The sequence below is a fragment of the Bubalus kerabau genome, chromosome 21 (genome assembly GCF_029407905.1).
Source record: "Bubalus kerabau isolate K-KA32 ecotype Philippines breed swamp buffalo chromosome 21, PCC_UOA_SB_1v2, whole genome shotgun sequence".
In the NCBI taxonomy this organism is placed as follows: Eukaryota; Metazoa; Chordata; class Mammalia; order Artiodactyla; family Bovidae; genus Bubalus; species Bubalus kerabau.
The window spans coordinates 48,764,203-48,791,426 of NC_073644.1; the positions used below are offsets into that span (position 1 = coordinate 48,764,203).

General features: G+C 40.1%; 1 protein-coding gene across 2 annotated transcripts in view; it reads right to left on the reverse strand.

The window, feature by feature from the left end:
- Positions 1-27,224, reverse strand: part of EPG5 (ectopic P-granules 5 autophagy tethering factor) — a 127,564-nt gene that overhangs the window by 25,283 nt on the left and 75,057 nt on the right. Inside the window, exons 28-35 of one of the 2 annotated variants that reach the window (XM_055559455.1) lie at positions 15,337-15,479; positions 13,735-13,891; positions 11,316-11,510; positions 10,163-10,376; positions 7,718-7,866; positions 6,943-7,144; positions 5,441-5,513; positions 4,345-4,445 (exon numbers count right to left, since the gene is read on the reverse strand). In XM_055559455.1, coding sequence (XP_055415430.1) covers positions 4,345-4,445; positions 5,441-5,513; positions 6,943-7,144; positions 7,718-7,866; positions 10,163-10,376; positions 11,316-11,510; positions 13,735-13,891; positions 15,337-15,479 — 1,234 coding nt within the window. Of the gene's footprint in view, positions 1-4,344; positions 4,449-5,440; positions 5,514-6,942; positions 7,145-7,717; positions 7,867-10,162; positions 10,377-11,315; positions 11,511-13,734; positions 13,892-15,336; positions 15,480-27,224 lie in introns of both variants that reach the window. The other variant, XM_055559454.1, reaches the window with a different exon arrangement.

Below are 27,224 nucleotides of genomic sequence, written 5' to 3' on the forward strand. Positions count from 1 at the left end.
CTCAATGGACCTGAACTTGAGCAAACTCTGGGAGACCGTGGAGGACAGAGAAGCCTAGAGTGCTGCAGGCCATGGGGCTGTCAGGGGTCAGACGCGACCTAACAACTGAAGAACACCACAGTGTGAGAAACCCCAAGTCAAGGAATGACACAGAGCCAACTGGCAACAAAGCTAAAAAGGTCAAGAAAGCAGGGCCTTCTGAGGTTGATGTGAATTCTCAAACCCAAAAAGTGATCCTAAATCCAAAAAGGCAAAAACAGAAAGAGGAGCCATCTCAAGATGACATTATTTCTCCTAAAACCAAAAGTTCAAAAAAAACTAAAGGAGCCCTGTGAAAAGACAGTTGTTTCTCCTAAAACCAAAAAAGTTATAAAAAATGAGGAGCCTTCTGAGGAACAATTGGGTGCACCTAAGCCCAAAAAAGGAGTACGTCAAGGCTGTATATTGTCACCCTGTTTATTTAACTTCTATGCAGAGTGCATCATGAGAAATGCTGGACTGGAAGAAACACAAGCTGGAATCAAGATTGCCGGGAAAAATATCAATAACCTCAGATATGCAGATGACACCACCCTTATGGCAGAAAGTGAAGAGGAACTAAAAAGCCTCTTGATGAAGGTGAAAGTGGAGAGTGAAAAAGTTGGCTTAAAGCTCAACATTCAGAAAACGAAGATCATGGCATCCGGTCCCATCACTTCATGGGAAATAGATGGGGAAACAGTGGAAACAGTGTCAGACTTTATTTTTCTGGGCTCCAAAATCACTGCAGATGGTGACTGCAGCCATGAAATTAAAAGACGCTTACTCCTTGGAAGGAAAGTTATGACCAACACAGACAGCATATTCAAAAGCAGAGACATTACTTTGTCAACAAAGGTTCGTCTAGTCAAGGCCATGGTTTTCCCTGTGGTCATGTATGGATGTGAGAGTTGGACTGTGAAGAAGGCTGAGCGCTGAAGAATTGATGCTTTTGAACTGTGGTGTTGGAGAAGACTCTTGAGAGTCCCTTGGACTGCAAGGAGATCCAACCAGTCCATTCTGAAGGAGATCAGCCCTGGGATTTCTTTGGAAGGAATGATGCTAAAGCTGCAACTCCAGTACTCTGGCCACCTCATGCGAAGAGTTGACTCATTGGAAAAGACTCTGATGCTAGGAGGGATTGGAGGCAGGAGGAGAAGGGGACGACAGAGGATGAGATGGCTGGATGGCATCACTGACTTGATGGACTGAGTCTGGGTGAACTTTGGGAGTTGGTGATGGACAGGGAGGCCTGGCATGCTGTGATTCATGGGGTCGCAAACAGTCGGACACAACTGAGCGACTGAACTGAACTGAACTGAACTGAAGCCCAAAAAGATGAAGAAAGAGAAAGAAATAAATGGAAAAACTAGAGAGAAAAGCTCCAACCTGAAGAATGGATTCCCTGATTCTGGACTTGACTCTGACTCCAAGAAAGCTGCCAGTGAAGAAAATAACAGTGAGTTAGAGCAGGAAATGACTGTGGAGCAAAGGAGGAGCTTTCTCTAATTTTCCCATATCTGAAGAAACGATTAAACTTCTCAAAGCCCGTGTGGTGACCTTCCTGTTTCCTATATAAGCAAAGATGTTTCACCCTGTCCATAGTGGGAAGGAGTTGATGGCACAGGCGTGGACCAGAACTGGGAAGACAGTCTCCCTTGCTATGCCTTTGGTTGAGAAACTTCAGGGAGAACTGCAAGATAGGAAGGGAGGCTGTGCCCCTCCAGTACTGGTTCTTGCACCCACAAGGGAGTTGGCAAGTCAAGTATGCAGAGACTTCAGTGACATCACAAAACAGCTGGCAGTGGCTTGTTTTTATGGTGAAACTCCCTATGGAGGACAAACTGAATGAATATGGAATGGGATCAATATCCTGGTTGGGACACTAGGTCATATCAAAGACCACCTGCAGAATGGCAAGCTAGGCCCCACCAAACTTAAGCATGTTGTCCTGGATGAAGTTGACCAGATGTTGGACATGGGCTTTGCTGATCAAGTGTAAGAGATTTTATGTGTAGCAATAAGAAAGATTCAGAAGACAATCCCCAACATTGCTTTTTTCTGCAACTTGCCCTTGGTGGGTGTATAATGTTGCTAAGAAATACATGGAATCTACATAGGAACAAGTGGACCTGATGGGTAAAAAGACACAGAAAACGGCAGTAACTGTATAGTATCTGGCTATCAAGTGCCACTGGACTCACAGGGCAGCAGTTACTGGGACGAGATCTGAGTGTACAGTGGTTATCAAGGGAGAACTAGCATATATTGTAGGAGAAGGCAATGGCACCCCACTCAGTACTCTTGCCTGGAAAATCCCATGGACGGAGGAGCCTGGTAGGCTGCAGTTCATGGGGTCGCTAAAAGTCGGACACGACTGAGCGACTTCACTTTCACTGTTCACTTTCATGCATTGGAGAAGGAAATGGCAACCCACTCCAGTGTTCTTGCCTGGGGAATCCCAGGGACGGGGGAGCCTGGTGGGCTGCCGTCTATGGGGTGGCACAGAGTCAGACACGACTGAAGCGACTTAGCAGCAGCAGTAGCAGCATATATTGTGAAACGAAGAAAGAAACCCAGGAGTTGAAACAGAATGTGGCCGTAGGGCAGGATGCCCAGTCTTTACATGGAGACATTCCACAGAAGCAAAGGGAAACCACCCGAAAAGGCTTCAGAAATGGTGATTGTAGAGCTCTGGCTGCAACCAGTGCTGCTGCGAGCGGGTCAGACAGCCCCGAGGCTGACCTGCTGGTTCAGAGTTCTCCACCGAAGGACATACGGCCCTACACTCACCGTTCCAGGTGAACAGGTAGAGCTGGAAGGACGGGGTTTTGCATCTGCTTTTATCAGCACAAGGAAGAATACCAGTTAGCCCAAGTGGAACAAAAAGCAGGAATTAAATTTAAGCGAACAGGTGTTCCTTCTGCAACAGATAATAAAAGCTTCCAGCAAAGATGCCATCAGGCTCATGGACTCTATGTCTCCCACTGCACTTGAACACTTCAAGCAGTCAACCAAGAAGCTGACTAAGGAGAAGGGAGAAACGGAAGCCCTGGCAGCAGCCCTGACCCACATCTCCGGTGCCACTTGGTAAAGCGCTCCATGATCAACTCAGACGCGGGCTTTGTGACCATGATCTTGCAGTGCTCAAATGAAATGCCAAACATTAGTTATGCTTGGAAAGAACTTACAGAGCAACTAGGTGGGGATACTGATTCCAAAGTGAAGGGAAATGGTCTTTCTCAAAGGAAGGCAGGGTGTTTGCTTTGATATCCCCACTGCATCAGTAACAGAAGTACAGGAAAAATGGCATGATTCACAGCACTGGCAGCTTTCTGTGGCCACAGAGCAACCAGGGCTAGAAGAACCAGGGGAAGGATATGGCAATTTCCAGGGATAGTGGGAAGGCAACCAAAGTGTCAGGTGACAGCGGGAAAGAAGTAGAAGCTTCAGAGGACAGCAGTCAGGAGGTGGTAACAAAAGTAACAGATTTCAAAAAAAGGCCAGAAGCGAAGCAGAGTTTTAATAAAGCATTTGAATAGTAATTTGAATTAGAGGATTTATATGGCAAAAAGAGAACTATGCTCAGCAGCATGAAACTGAACATTATTTTTCATAGAGTTAAAAGTTAAAAGCACACTGTATTTCCTTCCTGACCACTTGCCTAATCCCCGTCTCTTTAGGAAAGACAAGCTTCATCTAAATTATCTCATCTGATTGATGACTGTCATTTATAACTTTACCGTTACTTATGTCTTGGGTATTCGTTTGGAAAAGGTGTATGGATTCATTACATATTCTAATGTATTGCCTATAAATTATAAGATTAAGTCAAGCATGTATCTGCTGATACTTTGTAAGTTGACCTGTCTTTATACTTGAAATTCCTCTTATTAATAGTACGCTTCCCTGGTGGCTCAGATGGTACACAATCTGCCTGCAATGCGGGAGACCTACCTGATCCCTGGGTCAGGAAGATTCCCTAGAGAAGGAAATAGCAACTCACTCCAGTTTTCTTGACTGGAGAATTCCATGGACAGAGGAGCCTGGCAGGCTACAATGGGGTCACAGAGTCAGACACGACTGAGTGACTAACACTTTCCTTTTTTTTCACAATTTGACAGAAAGGCCTGTTTTCCATAACTGATGACACTCAGCATTACCTTACCAAAACCAAATAATTGTAGGGGGGGGACCTCTCCTTGTTCAAAGATGATAGCCTACCAAATAAAATAAATGAAGTAGGAAAGCAGAGGCAAAAGATTAACTGAATGACTTAAGGAAAAAGTGAAAACTAACCAGTGGCATAATACAACGTCTTCCTACCTTTAAAACTCCCGTGCAATGAGTCGATGCAGTCAGTGAACACCTGCACAATGCTTGAGGCCACCACAGCATCACTCTCCAACCAGGGGTAATGTCGCTGGCTGCTTTAAATAAGAGAAACATACACTTGGAAAGGAAACACTGTGATTAAATTACTGTCCATCCCAGAATGTATTATGTAGCCCTAAAACCCATTTAGATCACTTTAAAGGCTGTAAAGCCCTGGAGGTGAACTGTAGCTTTTAATATCAATAGCATAATTTTATTGACTTTCCTTCCTAACCTTTATTCCAATGTAATTAAGTTTCAGAAGTGTGTCATCTAACTAAGTATCAAATTAGCACCTTTTTTTTTTACATCCAATTACACCCATGAACCCATCCCTTGTGGATTTGGGTTACATTTCAAATGCCTCAGAGAACAGTTTTCTCTACCTAAAGCCTGAAAGGGAAAAAAGTCATGTAAAAAGATAACCAAAAGTGAACAGAGAGGAAGTAACCAAAGAAAAAAAAAATTCTTTATATGAAAATTCAGTTCTAAATCTGGTTTAGAAAGTTCAATATAAAAAATAAATTCCATTAGCTCATCCTGGAAGGAAACGAGCAGCCTGCATTATGATAAGCACTCTCACAGTCAGCACAAAATCCTGAAGCTTGCAGACTGTTTAAGGATAGCCCTCTGGGAGAGAGCAATTCCCACCCAGTAATTTGAAAGTCAACTTAGTCCCCAAAAAATAACTGATACTGGATAAAATCAAGTAAGTCTCATATTTTGCAGTGTTACATTATCAAAACATAATTCAGGAGAACACATTTATTTTTCTGAAATTAAATACTAAACTCATTTAACTTTTTTATTGTGGAAAGCTGGAAATAAGAGTCCAGTTTTGCTTCAAAATCAATGGCTCTGATCAATCAGACTAGCAATTCCACAAACAGAAAATGTATTAAGTTCACTTTGTAAATAAGCATTTTCTAAATTTAAATGTTGCCCTATACAAAAATCAAATCTGTGAACCATCAGCTGTACCAAAACATTATCAGAACTTTAAGTCTATAGATTTCAAAGGAATCTGAATATCAGAAAAACTATTTACCTTTCATTGTCTTCTAAAACCAGTATCCATGGCTTAAAGAGCTGGATGATTACTGAATGTAGGGATCTTAGCACTAAAACAAAGCAAAATTTTTAGAGACAAGAAATAAGTCCATCAAATGAAGATGGCCAACAGGCACATGAAAAAATGTTCAACACCGCTAATCATCAGGGAAATGCAAATCAAATCACAACGAGAGATCACTTCACACCTGTCAGAATGACCATCATCAGACAACACAAACACTAAATGTTGGCGAAGATGTGGAGAAAAGGGGACCCTTTATACACTGCTGGTGGGAATGTAAATTGGTGCAGCTGCTGTATGGAGGTTTCTCAAAAAACTAAAAATACAGCTACCATATGACCAAACAATTACACTCCAGGGTATATATCCGGAAAAAAACCCAAAAAGATACCATATATCACAAAGTTCACAGCAGCATTACTTAAAAATGGCAAAATATGGAAGCAATCTAGGTGTCCAGCAACAGAAGAATGGATAAAGAAGATGTGGTATCTACATCTGGTATACACACATATACACACAATGGAATACTACTCAGCTACAAAAAAGAATGAAAATTTCCATCTGCAGCAGCATGGATGGACTTGGAGGGCATTATGCTGAAAGACAAATACTATATGATATCACATATGTGGAATCTAAAAAATAAAAGTAGTGACTATAACAAAAAAGAAGCTGACTCACAGATATAAGAACAAACTAGAGGTTACCAATGGGAGAAGGAAGGTGGAAGGGGCAATGTAAGAGCAGGGGATTAAAAGGTACAAACCAGCAGTTATAAAATAAGCTACAAGGCTATACTGTATAACAGGAAACAGAGCCAATATTTTATAATCCCTGAGCCAATATTTTATAATAACTATTAAATGGAGAATAATCTTTAAAAATTGTGAATCACTATATTCTATACTGCTACTTATATAATATTGTACATCAACTAACTATACTTCAATTAAGAAAAAAAAGAAACAAAGTTGACCTTTTATCAGTATCATTGGTAATTAGAAAATCTACTTATTACCTATATACTTAAAAACCTATGGTGATACAGAAAAAACATGTTTAATATAACTAAGCATGCTTCAGTTTTCATTTGCTGCAATAAATTTTTTGTAATTGGATAAGTTTTATTATAATACAATGTCACAGATAATTTTATAACACACATTTTTTAAAAATAAAAACTTAAATACTCTTAATGAGATAAATAAGAGGAAGAGAGACTTGGAGACTGAAACCTATATCTTTGTATTTCACCTTACAAAGAGAGGGTGAAGCAAGCACCCACTATGTAAGTGAAAACAGGTATGACACATATGGGTTCACACTTGTACTGTGTATTTCCTATTTTTTCTTCGTAACACTCAGATACATAGATTTATCACCAAGATTTAAATATTTTAGTGTCTATTCAAGTCTCTCCTGATGGAAGGTCAAAACCACCTAAGCTCTATGTTGCTCTAAAGGCATATTACCTGTTTTGCTGCTGGCAGATGGGTCTTGGGTCAAGCAGGCCATTTCTGAGTCAAGCAGCCTTTTTACAAGATAGCCCAAGAATGTCTTCATATCTGCCATGTAAGGACTCCATTTTGAGAATAAACCAAAACTTTTAAAGTCCAATGTGGATAACCGAAGCTTATAAAAAAAGTTTGACAGCCACTGTATAGTCTCCATTACCTGGAAAAAAATGACCAATTTTTAAAAATGCTTACTGAATATGTGCTTTCAGTAGAATACTACAGTAGGCTGAGATGAAGAGCTTTGACTTTGTAATCAAATTACAAAGGTATATAGCATATGAAAAGTAAATCAACAGATTTCAAAATCCTTTTCAAAAGCAAAGGAACCATTTTTTCATATAAATTCATGTGAACTCATATCATGTAAAACTGATGAAGCTGACAGCTCTGGGGGACAACTGTGTGAAACCTACTCAAAGGAGCCAGTGAAGCAGGAGGCTGAAGGTGGCAAGGGGAGATACAAACGGGCTGGGCCTGGGCTATTCAGGAACCGAGGAGCAAGAATCAGACTGAGGCACGAGAGAAAGGCGAACCAGGCACGGGGGCGTGGAGACAGGGGCAGGGGATGGAGGGAACAGGAGATGACTGACAAAGGAAAGCACAGGGCTCTTGGAGATAAAAGATGCATTTTTTGATATAAATTTTAAATGTGTTCCAGTTGTTTAAAAAAAACAAAGGAAATGAAAAAGAAACACATATAGAAACTTTTATAGAGGCAAGAGCTACACACCTGCTTGTCAGACAAGAGAACATCAGGAGAACTTTGAAGCACCGTGCTCTCCGCAGAAGCTGCCCCCTGCTGGCAGCCTGGGGTGCAGCAGCCCAGGGCTCTCAGGGTGGCTTTCCAACACTCGGGGCTCAGCAGCTGTTCAGCAGAGCCTTACAGGGCGTGGACAGAGGACAGCAAGTCAGCATCCTTCACAAACTAACTTTTCAACGTAAATCGAAGAACACATGTACTTTACGAATGAATGAGCATTACGTAAAAATCCAAAACATATTCATAAAGGTCTGTGGTAAGGAGACCAAAGTTAAGAGAACCTACTGAAAGATCTGTGCACGTGGACACCTGATTTTCCTTATTCTCGGGAACCCTGCTGGGAGTGAACACAGCAGAGCCATCTGAGCTGGAATCTGTGAGCCCCTGACTGGGGAATGGTAAAGGTGCCATCTTTCTGGCTGGACAATGTGAGAGAAACAAAGGAGCCATGGAACAGAATACAACTGCAGAGTCTATGCTCTCTTTAGAAGTCTCATACTCATCTAACACCCTACTCCTGTAACAGGCAAAACCTAAAGCAACAGAGACAGTATGCAAAAGTAGAGATTACCAACCAGCACTCAGCTACCTGCAAAACTCACTTCCCAGAGGACAGGAACTTACGCCCTCAGGCCCTTACCACTGGGACGTGGCCTGGATCACGTAGACTACAGTGCTCAGAAGGGCAGGTCTGCACGGAGTCAGGCACACCAAGAAGATGGCAGTGCAGCCAGGGGAAATTGCAGTGGGCTCACCCAGGGCAAATAAAGACAGATTAGCAATGGGTGAAGCCCTGGGAACACTGCCATGATGGCCAGGGAGGGATGGAACACCAGGAGGCTGGAGGTCACGGAATCTGACAGAGGTGGTACTGTTAGTCTTAAGCCTGTAACTGAACTACTTTTCCTGAGAATTAAAACTTTTCTGCTAAATCCAAGTCAGTGGTTGCCTGTATAAACAATTTAGAATCTCTTTAAAAGGTTTCAGGGAAGGAAGCTTCCCTGGTATCCAGTGCTTTGTTAAGAGTCTACCGTGCAGTGCAGGGGATGCGGGTTCAATCCCTGGTGAGGATATGAGACCCTACATACCGCAGGGCAACTGGGTTAGTGAACCATAACCAGAAAGCCTGCAAGACCCAAGGAAGATCCTGCATGCCATAGCCGAGGCCTGACACAGCCAAATAAATAAATATTTAAAAAAACAAAATAAAAGGTTTCAGGGGAAAAATCCATAATATATGTTTAATCAAATTTTGAAAACTTAGGAGTAAAACTTAGCTATGTAAATAAGCATTAAAAATTATACAAGTGCACTTCTGTACCACCACTCCCCACCCACCTTGCAACCTGCTGCTATAGGAAATAATGAACGCTTTGAAGGGCTTTGAAAATTAGACTATACATTCTTCAAGTAGTCCAATACATAAGATCATTAGCTAATTCATAAAACTATTTCTGTAAAGTAACACAAAGATTTGACATAATGCAAAATTTAGTTTTCCATTACATCAATAAACAGTATGAAGCTTACATGAATAAAGTAAATATTATGTCATTTTTCAAATTTCAATAAAAGTCCTGCTGAGTGAAATTTCAAAAATTAAAAAGCCTGCACTCTTTATTTCTCCAACACTCTGATGGAAAACTGCAGGAGGGGGATAAAACAGTGGGAATTTGGAAATTAATGTTGTTCCTTCTCTTGGATAATATAAAAACATTGTATCATTATACTGGGATAAAATTCATTTGCAAAATACACGAGTCAAAAAATTAGGGGAGGGGACCCTAAATGTATCTACCATTTTGACACTAGAAAGAAACCAACTGGTATATTAAGCACATTGTAAAGGAGAAATTTTCTTCTATTCCCACATCTATAGTCATAAGAGTAAGCAGGCCCACGTCAGTCAAGACAGCTGCAAAATCAAAGTAAAGGGGTGCGCGCAGGACCGTGGACTCCAAGGTCTGAGAGTTCAGTTCAGTTCAGTTCAGTCGCTCAGTCGTGTCTGACTCTTTGCAACCCCATGAATCGCAGCACGCCAGGCTTCCCTGTCCATCACCAACTCCCGGAGTTCACTCAGACTCACATCCATCGAGTCAGTGATGCCATCCAGTCATTGCATCCTCTGTCATCCCCTTCTCCTCCTGCCCCCAATCCCTCCCAGCATCAGTCTTTTCCAATGAGTCAACTCTTCGCATGAGGTGGCTGCCCAATTAGGGCCCAACCTGACAACAGACAATTTTTACAGACAGCAACCTTTAGGGCATTATTCATTGAGCATTTTGGGTGAAGATTAGTAATTCTAAACTCCTGCATGCTTGTATTATTTTTACATTTTTGGATGACATCTGTGGAATGGTTAATGTCATACTGAACATTCACTGCGATCTAATCAGTCACAATTAAGACACTTACTTTGCATCAGCAGCCTGAGAATGTCACTGTACTGGTCAGGAAACTGGTAGAGAAGAAGGTAAGTCCAGTGCTTACAGAAAAGATTAAATGGCATCAAAATATCTTCGTCTGGTTCAAGGCCCCAGGCAGTAAGTGCCAAATGAATGGACTCCAGAAGCCTGGTACGATCAGACAGAGGAGGTTTAGTGGAGTTTAACCATTGCTTAAGATCGAACTAAAAAGAAAAAGAAATAAGAAGCAGTTTTATTTATACTAGAAAGTTGATTGCAATAGAGCAAATTATGTGCAATGTAGTTTGAAAGTCAAAGTTTACCTAGTATTTAGCTTTTCATAAAGACTGAAACTAAAATTTATACACTTAAAAGAATCTAGTCCAATAACTAATGGTACTATTATGCCTCCATCTCTACTTCACTCTCTGGGGTTGCAGAGGCAATGTTTTCAGCTCCGCAAGCTTTTCTACAATTTAAGAATATTGTTGGTAAGTTTTCCCTACAAAACAAGGATCAGAACTGTGTAGTTCTTCACTGGTCACACTGCCACAAACAAGTGGCTACTCTATGGAACCATCTCCTTCTAGTGGCCATGTTTCTAAATCGGCATCAGTTAATGAAAAGTCAGGATGTTGATCTCACCTTCCAGAATCCCAAACTATAAAACATGCTTTTCCCTACTAAAAATTGCGATCAGTCTCCAGGTCCTAAAAAATGTCCAGGTTTTATGACTTATAGATGTCAGAGAAGTATTAAAAGCAAGATAGCTAAGGCTCGGAATTTCTCAACTGGTAACATCTGACACATTAACAACTCAATTATCAAACACAATTAAGGTATAAATTCAGGACACGTTCAAAAGGATGTACCAAATTATTATTATGAATATTTCAAAACTGTAGGAAGTTTCTAAAGAGCTTGGGAGCTGGTCTTTTTTATACTACATGTGGTGAGACTGTCCTACATGACGTAATCAATGCATCGAGAAGCAGCAGCTACGGGATCGGACTACTTGAAGATGACATCAAACGTGAAGAGGGCCTGTCTGCCTCCAGTCCCCCTGGAGACAGAGCTCCAAGGGCCCTGCATTTCTGAGGCACAGGGAAACAGCAGCAGTACCCACAGCTCAATGAAAACATCAGGACTGAGTCACACGTCACCTTGGTCAGCAGCATGAAAATCATATCACTGTTGTCCTCACGCAGAAACTTCACCACCTTCTCATAGAGCTGGATGAACTCCGCGGGCGCAGCACTGGGAGTGAAGAAAGGAGACAAGAGGGAGCAAAGCCTTCTGTTCTTCAGAATGGTCTGAAGGACTTTTCTGCATTCTGATTTAGTGCCACTGATAAATACCTAAAAAGAATCGAAAAGGGAAAATGTCATCAAATTCTCCCCTCCCCAACTTTTCTTTGAGCAACCAAGTTTTAAGGAATAGTATATACAGCTAACAGAAATTTTTCTAAATGAAAATATGAAACAATCAAAAGAAATCTAAAATTGACACAGATAAATCTATCACTTTCAATGTAATTTATATTAAAAATTCTGACTAATCCATTCATTTGGTTTGGACAAGTCAAAGAAAATGTTTAAAAGATTAAAATACTGGGATAATCTGAATCCAGAAATTTGCAGTGTACCTACCATGATTACTAAGAATCTAAAGTGATTCTGCATTAGGTCAAGAAAAAGAAAAACAAAAGATTCTAGGTTGTAGATTTTATTGAGATATGCTTTAAATACTTTTAAAAAGCTAACTTTCATAATTAATATACACCTTGTTTTAATTTGTTCTAATATTTAAGAGTATTAGAATATAAGCTGATATTTAATCTCAGAGTTACAAAAGCTTTGATAAATTTGATGAGACAGAAATAATAAAGGATAAGACTGATAGGTGTGAATATATAAAAACTTTGACTTCTATATGGCAAAAAGAATCATAAAATTATAGAAAAACGACAAAGTAGAAAAATTATAACACATTCCAGACACCAGGTTAACAGTCTGAGGAGCTCTTCAAAGCAATCAAAAAGCAAGAAACTTCCCAGCAGAAAACGTGCAAAAAACAAAAACCAGAAAAATTACAAAAAATTATTAAATCATTTGAAAAATCATGCAATTGAACTAGTACTTAAAGAAATACAACTTAAAATAATCAGAAAGCACCACTTCCCTTATTAGATTAGCAAGACCTAAAAAGAATGATCAGTCCTAATGTTAGTTCTAACATGGAGAATAATAAATTGAACGCTGTTATTACAATGTAAATAGGTATAAACCTCCCAGGAGGACAGTATGACAATATACATCAAATGCTAGTCCTTTTGACATAGTGATCACACTTGTAAGAAATTATCCTAGGAAAATCAGTCTAATAATTTCACAAAGGTATGTAAGAATATTTAGTTCAGGCTTACAGCAGCAAAACAACCAACCTACCTAAATATTCATCCAGAGAGCACTGGCTCAGAACACTACAATATATCTGTACCATGGAACACGATATTAAATATCATGATACAGGTTTTTATTTATTATCAAGGAATAATGTCTAAAATGTGCTTGAATTAAAAAAAAGCATATGCTAGCTTTTAAATGTGTATCCCTATCTCTATATCTATATATAAGAATGATATATCATTTTTACACATATACACGTATACCAATAGACCTCAGAGACACACAAGATCAACTATAATGAAATGTTAGCTATGTAACCAGTATCTCCAGGACATTAAGATTATAAGAAATTTCTCTTCTTTATACTTTTTACACTGTCTGTATTGCCTATATTAAGCACTCATCAATTTCATAATTAGGAAAAACATTTCTAAAAAATCTATTTTAATATCTGCTCGGCATCACCTCCCTAAAAGTATGCAATAAATAACCACTCATTTAATTGACTCTGAAAGAAAGTACATGGTTAATTAGTATTTCTATATTTTCCAGCAAGTGGCATTCCTTGCTTTAATGACACATTTCATAAGTCTGCATGGATTCATTGCCCTTGTCCTTTTTAAATATCCATATATTTAAGAGTTAAGTCAAGTAAATAAATTGTGAGTACCAACTGAGAGGTAGCAGTGGAGAGGTGGAGCAAGAACTGAATGTTGAGTCAGAAGACCTGGGGTCCCTCTTGCCTCCAGGGCTCACCAGCTGTATTTCTTAGGCAAGTCACTCAATCTTTTAGTGACTAGTTTTTCTCATCTTTAACACTGAAATGCTATCAATCACACAGAGTCATTGTAAGGATGAAACAAAATAATGAATCAAAAGGCATTTTATAAACAATAGTCTCAGTAATACTATTATTAACACCAACAGCATACAATAGAATTTGGCATCTCCCTGGAGACTTTCATATACTAATAATTTAATATCTCTTTCTGAAAAGCAGAATTCCATACCAGCAATTCTAACCACATCTTGAGAAGTCAACAGTTCAAAGGGGCTTCTGACTTAGGTAAGACTCTGAACCTTTAAGTGTGGAGTCAACCCTGATGATATCTAATGAGGACACTGCACAGACTCATCATATGTAAATAAGGCTAAAAACACAGGATAACCTTACCTGTCCCAAGATCTCAATGCATGAAGTAAAGAACTGCCTTGTGGGAGGATGACGCTGGGTCTCATCACTGACATAATCCACAACAGTAAAGAAGAGGCTGATGCCAACCTTCTGCACCCCAGGGGCGGGCTGTGACTGGTAGGCATTCACTAGGGCCCTGTGGGAAAACACTGGTAAGGCTACTGGTCTACAGTAAGAGAATTCAGACCCTCGGTGTTTCGCTGATACTCTTCATTTCTCAGGCAATATCCTTAAGAGTCCTGAGAGCCCCACACAAATGTCACTTTAGAAATATTTCACAGGATAGCTCACAACTTGACCCAATAACTTATTTTCAACACACAGAAATGATTTTATGTCCTCCTGGGGTAAGGGTAGGGGGATTAGCCTTTATTAACATTAAGTATTTTCATATGTCAAAGTCAAAGTGTGCTAGTCACTCAGTCATGTCCAGCTCTTTGTGACCCCATGACTGCAGCCCACCAGGCTCCTCTTCCATGGAATTCTCCAGGCAAGAATATTGGAGTGGACAGCCATTCCCTTCTCCAGAGAATCTACTCAACTCAGGGATCGAACCTGGGTTTCCTGCATTGCAGGCAGATTCTTTATTGCCTGAGCCACCAGACGAACCCAACAACTTCTTTTCAATACACAGAAATGATTTTATGTCCTCCTGGAGGGAGGAAAATCAGCCTTTATTAACATTAAATATTTTCATAGTTGTATGTAATCCACAATTTTACATCCAATTTTTCCAAATTATCCAATTAATCCAAATATTACTCAATGTTGTATATTACATAAATACAGGTTTTTAAAAATAAGAACCTTGATTTCTCTAAATTTTAAAATCTAAAACAATGACTTAGGTTGAAGAAAAAGATTTTTGTATAGAATAAGATACTAGTATAAAAGATATCTCTTCTAATTCTTAGTCTGTTTTGAGTTTCTTTTCTAGAAAAAGAAACAGCAACCTCTTGTTCACCTTATCTCCTCCTCCTTCCCAGACCCTTCCAATTTAACCCACAAAAGGTCTCAATGCCCCTGTCTATACCACCATCCTAATCTACAGGGGGATTAGCTGCTGGTGAGTCAACTTCTCCTTTCCCAGGTAATATCCTGGTGGCTCTGAGCTCCAAAAGAAACCACCATGGATGGTCAAATGCAAGCCGGCAACTACACTTGTGAGCCCTGAGCAATTCCACTGCAAACTTTGCTCAATAATCTGAACTAATGATGATGATGTCCTGAGTAAATGTGCCTTTAATATAAAGCTTAAGCACTAAATCTCTCCAGATTAAATTCTAATGTAATGTATAACCTCCTAATTCAAGGGTCAGCAAAATTATTCTATAAAGAGACAGTAAATATTTTATGTTTTATGGGCTATAAATTGTCATAATATTCAATTCCACCATTGGAACATAAAAGCCATCCACATTAAATAAGTACATGGGCATGGTTACGTCACATGAGATTTGGTCCAAAGGCTGCTAATTCCTATACTAGTTAATTAGTAGGTGACGGGGGGATAGTAGCAAGTATGATTGCTATCAGTAATAACTAACTAGTATTTTAAATTATAACATCCTCAAAACTTACGTAATCAAGTTTTCAGCATGCACAGCGGCCTCCACAATATTAAGTGATGGTGGTTTAGCAGCTTCTGCTTGCAACTGCTTCACTTCTTTTCGTAAAACATGAAGCTGTTGGCTTATTGCTTCATTCTTATGCATACCTTCAAACTAAGAAAAATTAGAGTGGTCAACAGATTTATTTGCCGCTACAGGTTTCTAGAGCAGACACTTTATTACAAATATACTGGGTATTTGATAGAGAGAATATTATTACAATTAATACTGTAACTCAAAATTCTCAGTTGAACCTGAGGAGGATGGGGGAAAAAATGTCAAAAAAACTAAGAATCTCAAGCTTTTCATGAAGAATCAAACCTGAATTAGTTTGTTGCTGGTTCTGAGCTTTTTTCGGTAGGCTATGTTCTATGCCACTCATGCTTCCACGCTCCAATTCTCATCAAAAACAAATTCAATGGCTTCCACCCCTGGGGCTTTTCTTGAGGCACATCAAGCCCCCTTCTGTGGACCATCCCCCCCCAGAGCTGTAACCCTTCTCTGTTTTCCTGATCCAGAAACACACATAATTTGACACTGGGGCGGCAGGTCTCATCTGGACAAAACCATAAAAAGAGGATGACACAAATCTGTTAATAAAACAACTGGAGGCAGAAAAGATATATATTTATAAAAGAAACACCAAAAGTAAGATAAAATATGAGAAATGACCAAATCAGTTGCATGCTGAGGAAGGAGCAATTGACTAATTCAGTGGTTCTTGAAATCTGGTCTTTGATAGAGTTTTACTGGTTCTCAGCAAAGATGTGAAAAATAAGAATTTGTTGAGGTTTAAAAAAAAAACTAAAGTTATTTCAATTTTTTAGAACTATCCTATCAAGATGGTAGAGAAGAAGGACGTGCTCATCTTCTCCTGCAAGAACACCAAACTGCAACTAGCTACTGAACAACCACTGACAGGAGTATTTTAGAATTCACCAAAAAAAAGATACTCCACGTCAAAGGACAAAGGAGAAGTGGCAATGAGTCGGTAGGAGGGGTGCAATCACATTTAAATCAAACCCCACACCCTCCAGAGACTCTTGGAGGGCACAAATACTTGTGCGCACCAGGACACAGGGTAAAGGGGCAGTGACCCCCACAGACTTAGCCAGACTTGCCTGTGAGTGTTTGAAGGTCTTGTGTGGAGGTGTTGGTCAACAATGGACTGCCACATGGACAGGGGCACTGGCAGCAGCAGTTCTGGAAAGCCTGTGTCACATAAGTCCTTTTGAAGGACAACTCCAGCCCTACCATAGAGCCTGGGCCGCCTCAGGCCAAACAACTAACAGGGAGGGAGCACAGCTCCACCCATCAGTAGAAAATTGGATTAAAGATTTACAGAACATGGCCCTGCTCACCACACCAAGATTTTACCCACAGCCAGTCCCTCCCATCAGGAAGTTTGCACAAGAGTCTTATCCTCATCCATCAGAGGGCAGACAGAAGCAGCAAGAACTACAATCCCATGGCCCCCAGAATGAAAACCACAATCACAGAAAACTAACCAAAATGGTCACATGGATCCAGCCTTGTGTAACTCAATGAAGCTATGAGCCATGCGGGGCAGGGCCACCCAAGATAGATTGGACATGATGGAGAGTTCAGAAAAAGATGGTCTACTGGAGAAGGGATTGGCAAACCACTTCAGTATTCTTGAGAATCCCATGAATAGTACAAAAGGGCAAAAAGATAAGATAAGCCATAAGATAAGCCCCCCAGGTCAGCAGGTGTTCAATATGCTACTAGGGTATTTTGGAAATCCAGTCCCATCACTTCATGACAAATGGGGGAATAGTGGAAGCAGTAACAGATTTCCTCTTCTTGAGCTCCAAAATCACCACAGACGGTGACTGTAGACATGAAATTAGAAGATGCTTACTTCTTGGAATAAAGGCTATGACAAACCTAGGCAGTGTATTAAAAAGCAAAGACATCACTTGCCAACAAAGGTCCGCATAGTCAGAGCTATGGTTTGTCCAGTAGTCATGAACAGATGTGAGAGTTGGACCACAAAGAAGGTTGATCACCGAAGAATGGATGCTTTCAAATTCTGATGGTGGAAAAGGCTCTTGAGAGTCCCTCAGACAGCAAGGAGATCAACCAGTCAATCCTAAGGGAAATCAACCCTGAATATTTATTGGAATGACTGGTGTTGAAGCTGAAGGTCCAATTCTTTAACCACCTGATGCAAAGAGCCGACTCATCAGAAAAGACCCTGATGCTGGGAAAGATTGAGGGCAGGAGGAAAAGGGGGTGACAGAGGATGACATGGTAGGATGGTATCATTGATTCAATGCACATGAATTTGGGCGAACTCCAGGAGATGGCAAGGGACAGGGAGGCCTGGCATGCTGCAGTCATGGGGTTGCCAAGAATCAGACATGACTTAGCAACTGAACAACAACAATGCTACTGGGGAAGAGCAGAGAAATAACTAGAAAGAATGAAGGGTGAGCCGAAGTGGAACTGATGTCCGGTTGTGGATGATGTGTCTGGTGGTGACAGTGAAGTCCAATGCTGTAAAAATCAGTATCGCGTGGAAACCCGGAATGTTAGGTCCAAGAATCAAGGTAAACTGGATGTGGTCAAGAAGGCAAAGACAAGAGTGAACACTGACATTTTAGGAATCGGTGAACTAAAATGGATGCAAATGGACAAATTTAATTTAGATGACCATGATATCTACTATTGTGGGCAAGAATCCCTTGGGAAAAAAAGAGCAGCCCTTACAAGTCAACAAGAGTCCAGAATGCAGTACTTGGGGGCAATCTCAGAAATGACAAAATGATCTTGGTTCCTTTGCAAGGCAAACAATTCAGCATCACAGTAATCAAAGTCTACACCCCAACCCTGATAACTTAAAGAATCTATTTGCAATGCAGGAGGCCCCTGTTCAATTCCTCAGTCAGGAAGATCCACTGGAGAAGGGATATGCTACCCATTCTAGTATTCTTGGGCTTCCCTGGTGGCTCAGCTGGTGAAGAATCTGCCCGCAATGCAGGAGACCTGGGTTCATAGGATGATCCCCTGGAGAAGGGAACGGCTTCACTCCAGTATTCTGGCCCAGAGAATTCCATGGACAGAAGAGCATGGAGGGCTACAGTCCATAGGGTCTCAAAGAGTCAGACACGATTGAGTGACTTTCACTTTCCACTTTCACTTTTCATGCCCCAACCTCTAAGGCTGAGAAGCTGAAATTGAACAGTTCTATGAAGACCTTCAAGACCCTCTAGAACTAACATAAAAAACGATATCATAGGGATTGGAGTGCAAAGTAAGAAGTCAAGAGATACCTGAGGCAAGTTTGGCCTTGGAGTACAAAATGAAGCAGGGCAAAGGCTAACAGAGTTCTCTTTGCCAAGAGAACATACTGGCATACATAGACAATACCAGATGGTCAATACTGAAATCAGATTAATTATATTCTTTATAGCTGAAGAAGGAGAAGCTTTATACAGTCAGCAAAAACAAGACCTGGGGCTGACTGAGGCTCAGATCATGACTCCTATTGTAAAATTCAGACTTAAATTGAAGAAAATAGGGAAAACTACTAGGCCATGCAGGTATGACCTAAATCAAATCCCTCATGATTATACAATGGAAGTGACGAATAGATTCAAGGGATTAGATCTGATAGACAGGGTGCCTGAAGAACTACGGACAGAGGTTCATAACACTGTACAGGTGGTGGTGGTGACCAAAACCATCCCAAAGAAAAAGAACTGAAAGACAGCAAAATGGTTGTCTTGAGGAGGCCTTACAAACAGCTGAGAAAAGAAGAGAAGTGAAAGGCAAAAGAGAAAGGAAAAGATATGCCCAACTGAATGCAGAGTTTCAGAGAATAGCAAGGAGAGATAAGAAAGCATTCCTCAGTGATCAATGCAAAGACATAGAGGAAAACAACAGAATGGGAAACACTAGAAATCTCAAGAACACTAGAGATATCAATGGAACACTTCATGCAAAGATGGGCCCAATAAAGGACAGAAATGGCAAGGACCTAACAAAAGCAGAAGATATTAAGAAGAGGTGGCAAGAATACACAGAAGAACTGTACAAAAAAGGTCTTAATGACCTGGATAACCATGATAGTGTGATCACTCACCTAGAGCCAGATATCCTGCAGTGTGAAGTCAAGTGGGTCTTAGGAAGTACTACTATGAACAAAGCTAGTGGAGTTGACAGAATTCCAGCTGATCTAGTTCAAATTCTAAAAGATGATGCTGTTAAAGTGTTGCACTTAATACACCAGCAAATTTGGAAAACTTAGTGGTCACAGAACTGAAAAAGTCAGTTTTCATCCCAATTCCAAAGAAGAGAAATGCCAAAGAATGCTCGAACTACCACACAACTGCACTCATTTTACATGCTAGCAAGGTAATGCTCAAAATCCATCAAGTCAGGTTTCAGCAGTACATGAACCGAGAAATTCCAGATGTACAAGCTGGATTTAGAAAAGGCAGAGGAACCAGAGATAAAATAGCCAACATCCATTGGATCACGGAAAAAGCAAGGGAATTTCAGAGAAACATCTACTTCTGCTTCACTGACTACACTAAAGCCTCTGACTACATGGATCACAACAAAATGGAAAAACCTTGAAGACATGGGAATACCAGACCACCTTAACATGCCTCCTAAGAAACCTGTATGCAGCTCAAGAAGCAAGAGTTAGAACCAGACATGGAACAATGGACTGGTTCAAAATTGCGAAATGAGTACATCAAGGCTGTATATTGTCACTCTGCTTACTTAACTTATATGCAGAGTACATCAGGGGAAGTGCCAGGCTGGATGAATCACAAGCTGGAATTCAGACTGCCAGGTGAAATATCAACCTCAGATATGCAGATGATACCACTCTCATGGCAGAAAATGAAAAAGAACTAAAGAGCCTCCTGATGGGTGTGAAAGAAGAGAGTGAAAAAGCTGGCTTAAAATTCAACATTCAAAAAGATTATGGCATCTGGTCCCATCACTTCATAGCAAATAGATGGGGGAAAAAAGGAAACAACAGCAGATTTTATTTTCTTGGGCTCCAAAATCACTGCAGATGGTGACTGCAGCCATGAAATTAAAAGACGCTTGCTCCTTGGAAGAAAAGCTGTGACAAACCCAGACAGTGTATTACAAAGCAGAAAGACACCACTTTGCTGACAAAGGTCAGTATAGTCAAAGCTATGGTTTTTCCAATAGTCATGTACAGATGTGAGAGCTGGACCATAAAAAAGGCTGAGTGCTGAAGAAATGATGTTTTCAAACTATGGTGCTCTCTAGACAAGATTCTTGAGAGTCCCTTGGATAGCAAGGAGATCAAACCAGTCAATTCTAAAGGAAATCAACCCTGAATATTCATTGGAAGGACTGATGCTGAAGCTCCAATACTTTGGCCACCTGATGCCAAGAGCCAACTCATTGGAAAAGACCCTGATACTGGGAAAGACTGAGGGCAGGAGAAGAGGGCAACGAAGAATGAAATGGTTGGATGGCATCACCAACTCAATGAACATGAGCTTGAGCAAACTCAGGGAGATAGTGAAGGACAGGGAAGCCTGGTGTGCTACAGTTCATGGGGTCGCAAATAGCTGGACATGACTTAGTGATTGAGCAACAACAATCCTTTATTTCAGATTATGTCTTTCTTAGTTGAGGGGGTTGTTAATATCCCTTTCTCTAATTAACTGAATGCTGACCTAAGTGATAACTACTTGGTTCGTGCATTTTTAATGTCCTTTTTTGCCTGTGGATAGATGCAGAGAATACCCTAGGCCCAGGTTGCAACCCAAAGACAGAACCAGTGTAGCAGCTGTGGGGACAGGAGGAGAGGGGGCCAACAAAGAGGAGCTCAGCCAAGTAGGGAGTTAGGGCTGAAGACTGCAATGTAATAGGACTGGGGAGCAAAGGGGCCTGTCTTAGGGAGACCTTTAGAGCTGGCGAGGGAATTGGGACTTACCTTGCAGGCATGGCAGGAAATGCTGAAAAGACCAGAACATTTAGAAGGCAGGAATTTTAAACCCTCCAGTCTCCTTACATGGTCTTCCCCAATCACATGGGTGAGCAGTAAAGGCTACATTTTCCTTTACATGCTCCTTCCCAAACCCAGGCCTCAACCACCACCACAGTGATATCCCCACCAGGCTTATTTTCATCAATTCCAGATCGAATACTCCCAAAGTACAATGGTCCTGCTTGTTTTGCTTTGTATAGTAGCCTAGTGCAGCTCAACTCTAACAGATGATATGTTGACCACCTACTTTTATGATCATGATAATAACTCTTTCATAAAACTCACCAATGTTGTGTTAAAAATCTTCACAAAACATTTCAAGGATAGCTGTTATCATGAATCAAAAGGCAGAAAAGTGCCTCTCCAAGAACATGTAATGATAATCATGATTAATTTTTATTATTGGAGAAACTAAAGATTAAAGAAAGTAAACTGTTTCCAATAAACCACATAACGAACCAATACAAATATTTTATTTCAAATCTTTCAAGTAACAGGTCAATATTTAATAGCCCAAAATGTGTTAAGAATATGTGCAGTTGGCTTTTTGGCAAATTTGTCACCAACTACAATTAGACTGGGTCTTTGAGAGTCACAGCCCTTGGCTGACCTGGAGAGCAAGCAGCCAAAGAGAGGGAAAGAAAGAATCTGAGAGAGGAAGGAAGATAGCAAGAATGAAAAGAAGTGGAAAGACAATGAGTAAGAAAGAAGAGAGGCTCACTTAACAGGGAAATGCAGAGAGATGAGACTAAAAGCACTCTCTGACTCCAACTTTAAGACCACCACTCCATGTTGTAGAAACGACTTAATGCTAAAGAGTAAAGAAATTAATTAGTTCAGGAAAGTTCAGACTTCCTCACAGAAACATCCCCAAATTATCATAATTTCCTAGTTTACCTGTTTTTGTTCATAGCTCCCACCTCTGCTAAAAGTTTTCTTTTCTTACTACACTGGAGGTGAGAGACACTGAATGATCACCAGCTCACAATTACAAGTTGTAGACAAAAAGCAGCATGTTGGAAGCCCTTCCACTTGAGTCATTTTAAGTAGACAAAGAAATCCAAAAGTTGCACGAACATGTGCTTCAGTAAGTTGTTACAATAATGTGAGTCCCTCGGTAGGACTTTCATTTCTAGAAATGAGCAAATTTTTCACATGATCATAAATCAATCCTGGGTCCAGTGAACATGCCCCACAATACCAAAGTACAACAAAAGGAACCCTATTATAAATCACCCCATTTCCTCAGGGAAAATCACTGAATTATTAGAGGCTTCTGTTAAGAGAGGCAACCACAGAAGAGGCACGTCCCACTTGCCATAAAATATCTTTGGCTTCTGTATACCCCAAACAAGCTATACATAGTTCAAACATCTGCAGAAAACTGGAAATTTCCAGGGCTTTCCCTCACAGAAAATTCCATTAAGCAGTAATATATTTTCATGACATAATTTGAAATCCTTACAAAAGAGCCCTTCAAAATTACTCTTAAAATATATGTTTTAATTTTAAAATTTACACTTGAAATAAAAAATCATATCCCATGAAATCACTGAAAAAGAGGCAATCCTAGCACACTAACACAGAAAGAAAAGGATACTATGTTAATTCAAGTAAGATTTGACTATCATGATCAACTCGTCTTCGAAATCAGAGCTGAAACAGCTAAAGAAAATGGCCTAGTCATTTCCCAATACTGAATGGAAAAAGCAAAACTCTTGATTCCAACTGAACCACTTACTAGCTGTGTGACTCTGGCAAGTTTCCAAGCCTCTCCTAACCCGCTTCATCTTCCTCATTCTGTGAAGCTCAAGGGAGATAATGTAAGCAAAGTCCCTAGCAGATTACCCGGGATATGAGAGTACCCAAGCAAGGGACAAGAAATACACTGAACCAGGCTGAGAAATAAAGCAGTGCACTGAGGCATGACCATCCTTACCACTTTCCAAGACTGAATGCCCAGGAGAAGCCTGTTCACTAAAGTTAAGTGTAGAAGTGTGCGTTGTTTAAGTTGGGATTTTGTAGGAAGCATCAAGCTGGCCAATTTAAGTTGGGATTTTGTAGGAAGCATCAAGCTGGCCAATTAAGCATTAAATTGGCCAAAGGTAAGCAGAATCAAAAGTGACTGCCAATTTCTGGTAGTAAAAAGTTCCAATTTCCATGTCTTCCACAGTCAAATAATGTCTTCAGGGAGACTATTATGAAGAGTTTGTATTCGCTTCATTTCTTCAAACACATTCTTTCTGTGGCACTGACTGTGTGAGACACTGACAATATAAACATGAAAAAGACAAGATCCTGACCCACAGCTAACTCAAATTCTATTAACAGCTACAGAAGTAGTAATACAAAACAAGTTATAATACAACCTAGAAAGTGTTGTGCTTGTGGCTTTACTGACTGATTCAGAGGTGCTAAAAGTACCTATCATGTGCCAAGAGCCGTGCTAGGTGGTACAGGTACAGAGACGAATAATGACAGGAACTCTACTTCCCAAAGAGCTCACAGGCTGGTAGGAAAAAGAGCAGGTGACTATGACAGCATCTCTCCCCAAGCTGTGACGAGAGGAAGGAGTATCTCAGTCTGACTAGAGGAGTCAAGAAAGACCTCAAGAAAAGATGCTGACTGAACCAAGGAATGAAAGGGTGAGCAGCCCAGATATGAGTGGGGGAGAACAAACAGCAGCACAGGGCTAAGAACAAAAGAATGTGCATGTCACCTTTGCAGAACAGAAAAGGAGCAAGCTGCTGAAAAACAGAAGGTTGAGGGCGTGAGAGAGAGGGTAAATGATGTGCTAGAAAAAGATCAAGAACAGATTATGAAGGGTCCTAAGAGACATAACTCTTTTTAGGTACAAGAGAACCATTATATCAAGGAAGCCAGTGACTCAGTGGTAAAGACACTACCTGCCAATGCAGGAGTGGAGGAGACTCAGGTTCGATCCCTGGGTTGGGAAGACCCCCTGGAGGAGAAAATGGCAACCCACTCCAGTATCCTTGCCTGGAGAATCCCATGAACAGAGGACTCTGGTAGGCTACAGTCCATGGCGTTACAAAAAGTTGAACACAAATGAGCAATGGAGCATGCAAGAACCAACACAGGTGTTTAGCCTGGAAATGAGATCAGTTTGTGTTTTAAAAGATGAATGGGGAAAAATGAACTAGACAGGGAGAAAGACTATGGACAGGAAGGCTGATATATCAGTTCAGGGGAGAAGTGGGCTGACCACAGGGCAATGTCAACAGAAACAAAGAAAGAATACAATCAAAGTTATTTCAAAGGCAGAACCAATATGACTTGGAAAGTGACCAAATGGGAAGTATAGGGGTGGGATTGCGGATGTGAATTCTGATGCCTAGGTCTTCATCTTGGGAGCCCAAGTAAGTGGAATTAGAGAAAAAAATAGGTTTGAGGGATAAAGATGAGATTAGTTTGGGACCTACAGAGTTATCATTGGGACATTGATAGAATGCTAAGTAAGCAAGAAGTCTAGACTTGGAACTCAAGAGAGAATTCTGGACTTGACAAACAGAACAGGAGTCATCAACAAACAGACTAACCTTTTAGGGGTCAGGGACTATTGAGGATCGACTGAATCTATGAACTCTCCAAAAAAAAAATTTTCTATACACTTTCAGGGGCTTCACTGACCCACCAAAGACCATTTACAAATCCTAGATTAAGAACTCTAGCACAGACAGAAGACAAAAAGCAGCATATATTGCAGTGAAGAAGGGGATCAGGAGTAGAACCAAGCACAACCAGTAATCCAAGCATTGAGCAGATGAAGAGGAACCCTGGAAGAAACTAAGAAGTGGCTACAGATTCAGGGAGACTAGAAGAGTCTAGAAGAGGCCTCATGACAGCATCACCAGATGCGAGAATGATGTCAAACAGGATCAACACTACTAGTCACAACCATGAAGTGTCCACTGGACACACATGTATAAGGGCTACAGTTTCATGCAATTATATAATCTCCCTCCTGTAGGAATACTCTCTCCCAGTGACAGTTTATTGATGAATCCATAAACACTCAGAACTCACTTTCCCTTTTCCTGACAAACACCTCTCTTCCTACAAACTAAAGTTATCCATTTGTGTAATGGGTGACTTTAGATTCAAGTACAATCTTTAACAAAAAATCAGAGCAAACCTAACAGACTTGCATACATAATCCCCAAACTTCATGGCAGCTAGAGCTTCAATTTTCCTCTACTTTGCTCTCAGCCATAGACGAGCAGCAAAAAATAATTTTATCTTTAATTCCTAGACATTATGACCAGTAAGTACTGCCCAGGACAGCTGTAATTAGCAATTTCTATATAACCTTCCAAAGAAATCCTACTTAAGCCTCAGACTACGAAAGGTGATTGCTGTCTTTACATTTTTAATTCCCCTGGCACATCAGCATCATCAGGCAAAATAATGGCTGAAGTAAACAGTACTGTTGATACTGATATTTCTAGGAGCCATCAGTGGAAGTTCCCAAGCTTCTGGATTTTTCCAAATGATGAGATTTCCCAAACTGAAAAATCACAGGGCAACAAGAAAGGTCAGCAGAAAATTAAAATGTGCTTTAAGAAAACTTGGATATTTCTAATGAGGTTATGGCCACAAAACACAGCTATTTTTCAAACTCTTTAAGAATCTGTAAAATCCCCTCTTTTTTCATCCTTTCTCATTTTTTTTACTTCTTTCTTCAAGTGATCTTAGCATCTACCAATTTTACTTTTGAAAATAAGCATAAATATTTTTGTGTTGTCTGTAAAAGCAAAATCTAAACCATATTCATTTAATTCTTGTCATATATCATCTTCTTTCTGATCTCCCTTCAATCAAAATTACTTTGAAGGTATTTTAGAAAAGATGTAGCTTTTTATTTCAAAATTAACAAACTAAAGGTTATAAAAGAAATTTCAATTCAAGGGTTCAGATAAATCAAGATTATGATCCTTTTTTCTGAAAAAGAAAAAAGGTCATTGGTAGGCTTAGAGCTCAAGCTCCCAGGTCTGCTGGGTGGTATTTTCCATCACAAGACTCTGCAAATTAATAAGAAGTCACACAGTCAGACTTATCTCTGGCTGGGACAGCAAATATTTACAACTCTTCAAAGAGTAAGCTGTTAGCCAGAACTGGAAAAACATTTCTTTGTACTTATCTCAACAGTCACTTACAAAAATGCATTTTAGGAGAATTCCCTTCTCTATATAGAATTAACAGCCTGACATAGATGTGTAATTTCAAAATATGGAAAAACACTGTATTTGTAAAAACACAGATTGGTAATAAAAAGTTCCTTTTTCATTACAACGAGATGCATTTTCAGCCTTTTTCCCACCAACTCAAACTCCACCCTCAGCTGGCAAACTTTTCTTCCTGTTTTATTATTTTAGCTAGTGATCCTTCTTAAATACTTCTCTACCTCAGTCTTTCTAAAGCATTAGCAACAGAAGGAATAAACCACACTGAAACACACACACACAGAAAGAAAAGTAACTTCATAAAGCACCTGGCCAAAGATGTTGTCTCAATATTTAGCAATCTCACATTCCAGGTCAAGTTTCTTAATAGATGCATACAACTATGTTGGAAAAAAACAAAAATTGAAAGTAATGAAAAATATGACTATAAAACTTATTTCAAAGAAGACATTTCAGAGAAAATAGTCTCCTAGAAGAGACTGATGAAATCTACATTAGAATTGTTAGGACTGGCACAAAAAGAAGGGACATTTTTGAAAGACAACTAAAAGTCAGAAAAATACGTCCCCCAATTTGTAAAAGCTAACAAAAAAGAGGAGCTATTTTTGTGTGGGTGTACTCAAGCAGCAGCCAGCGCCCCTCTCC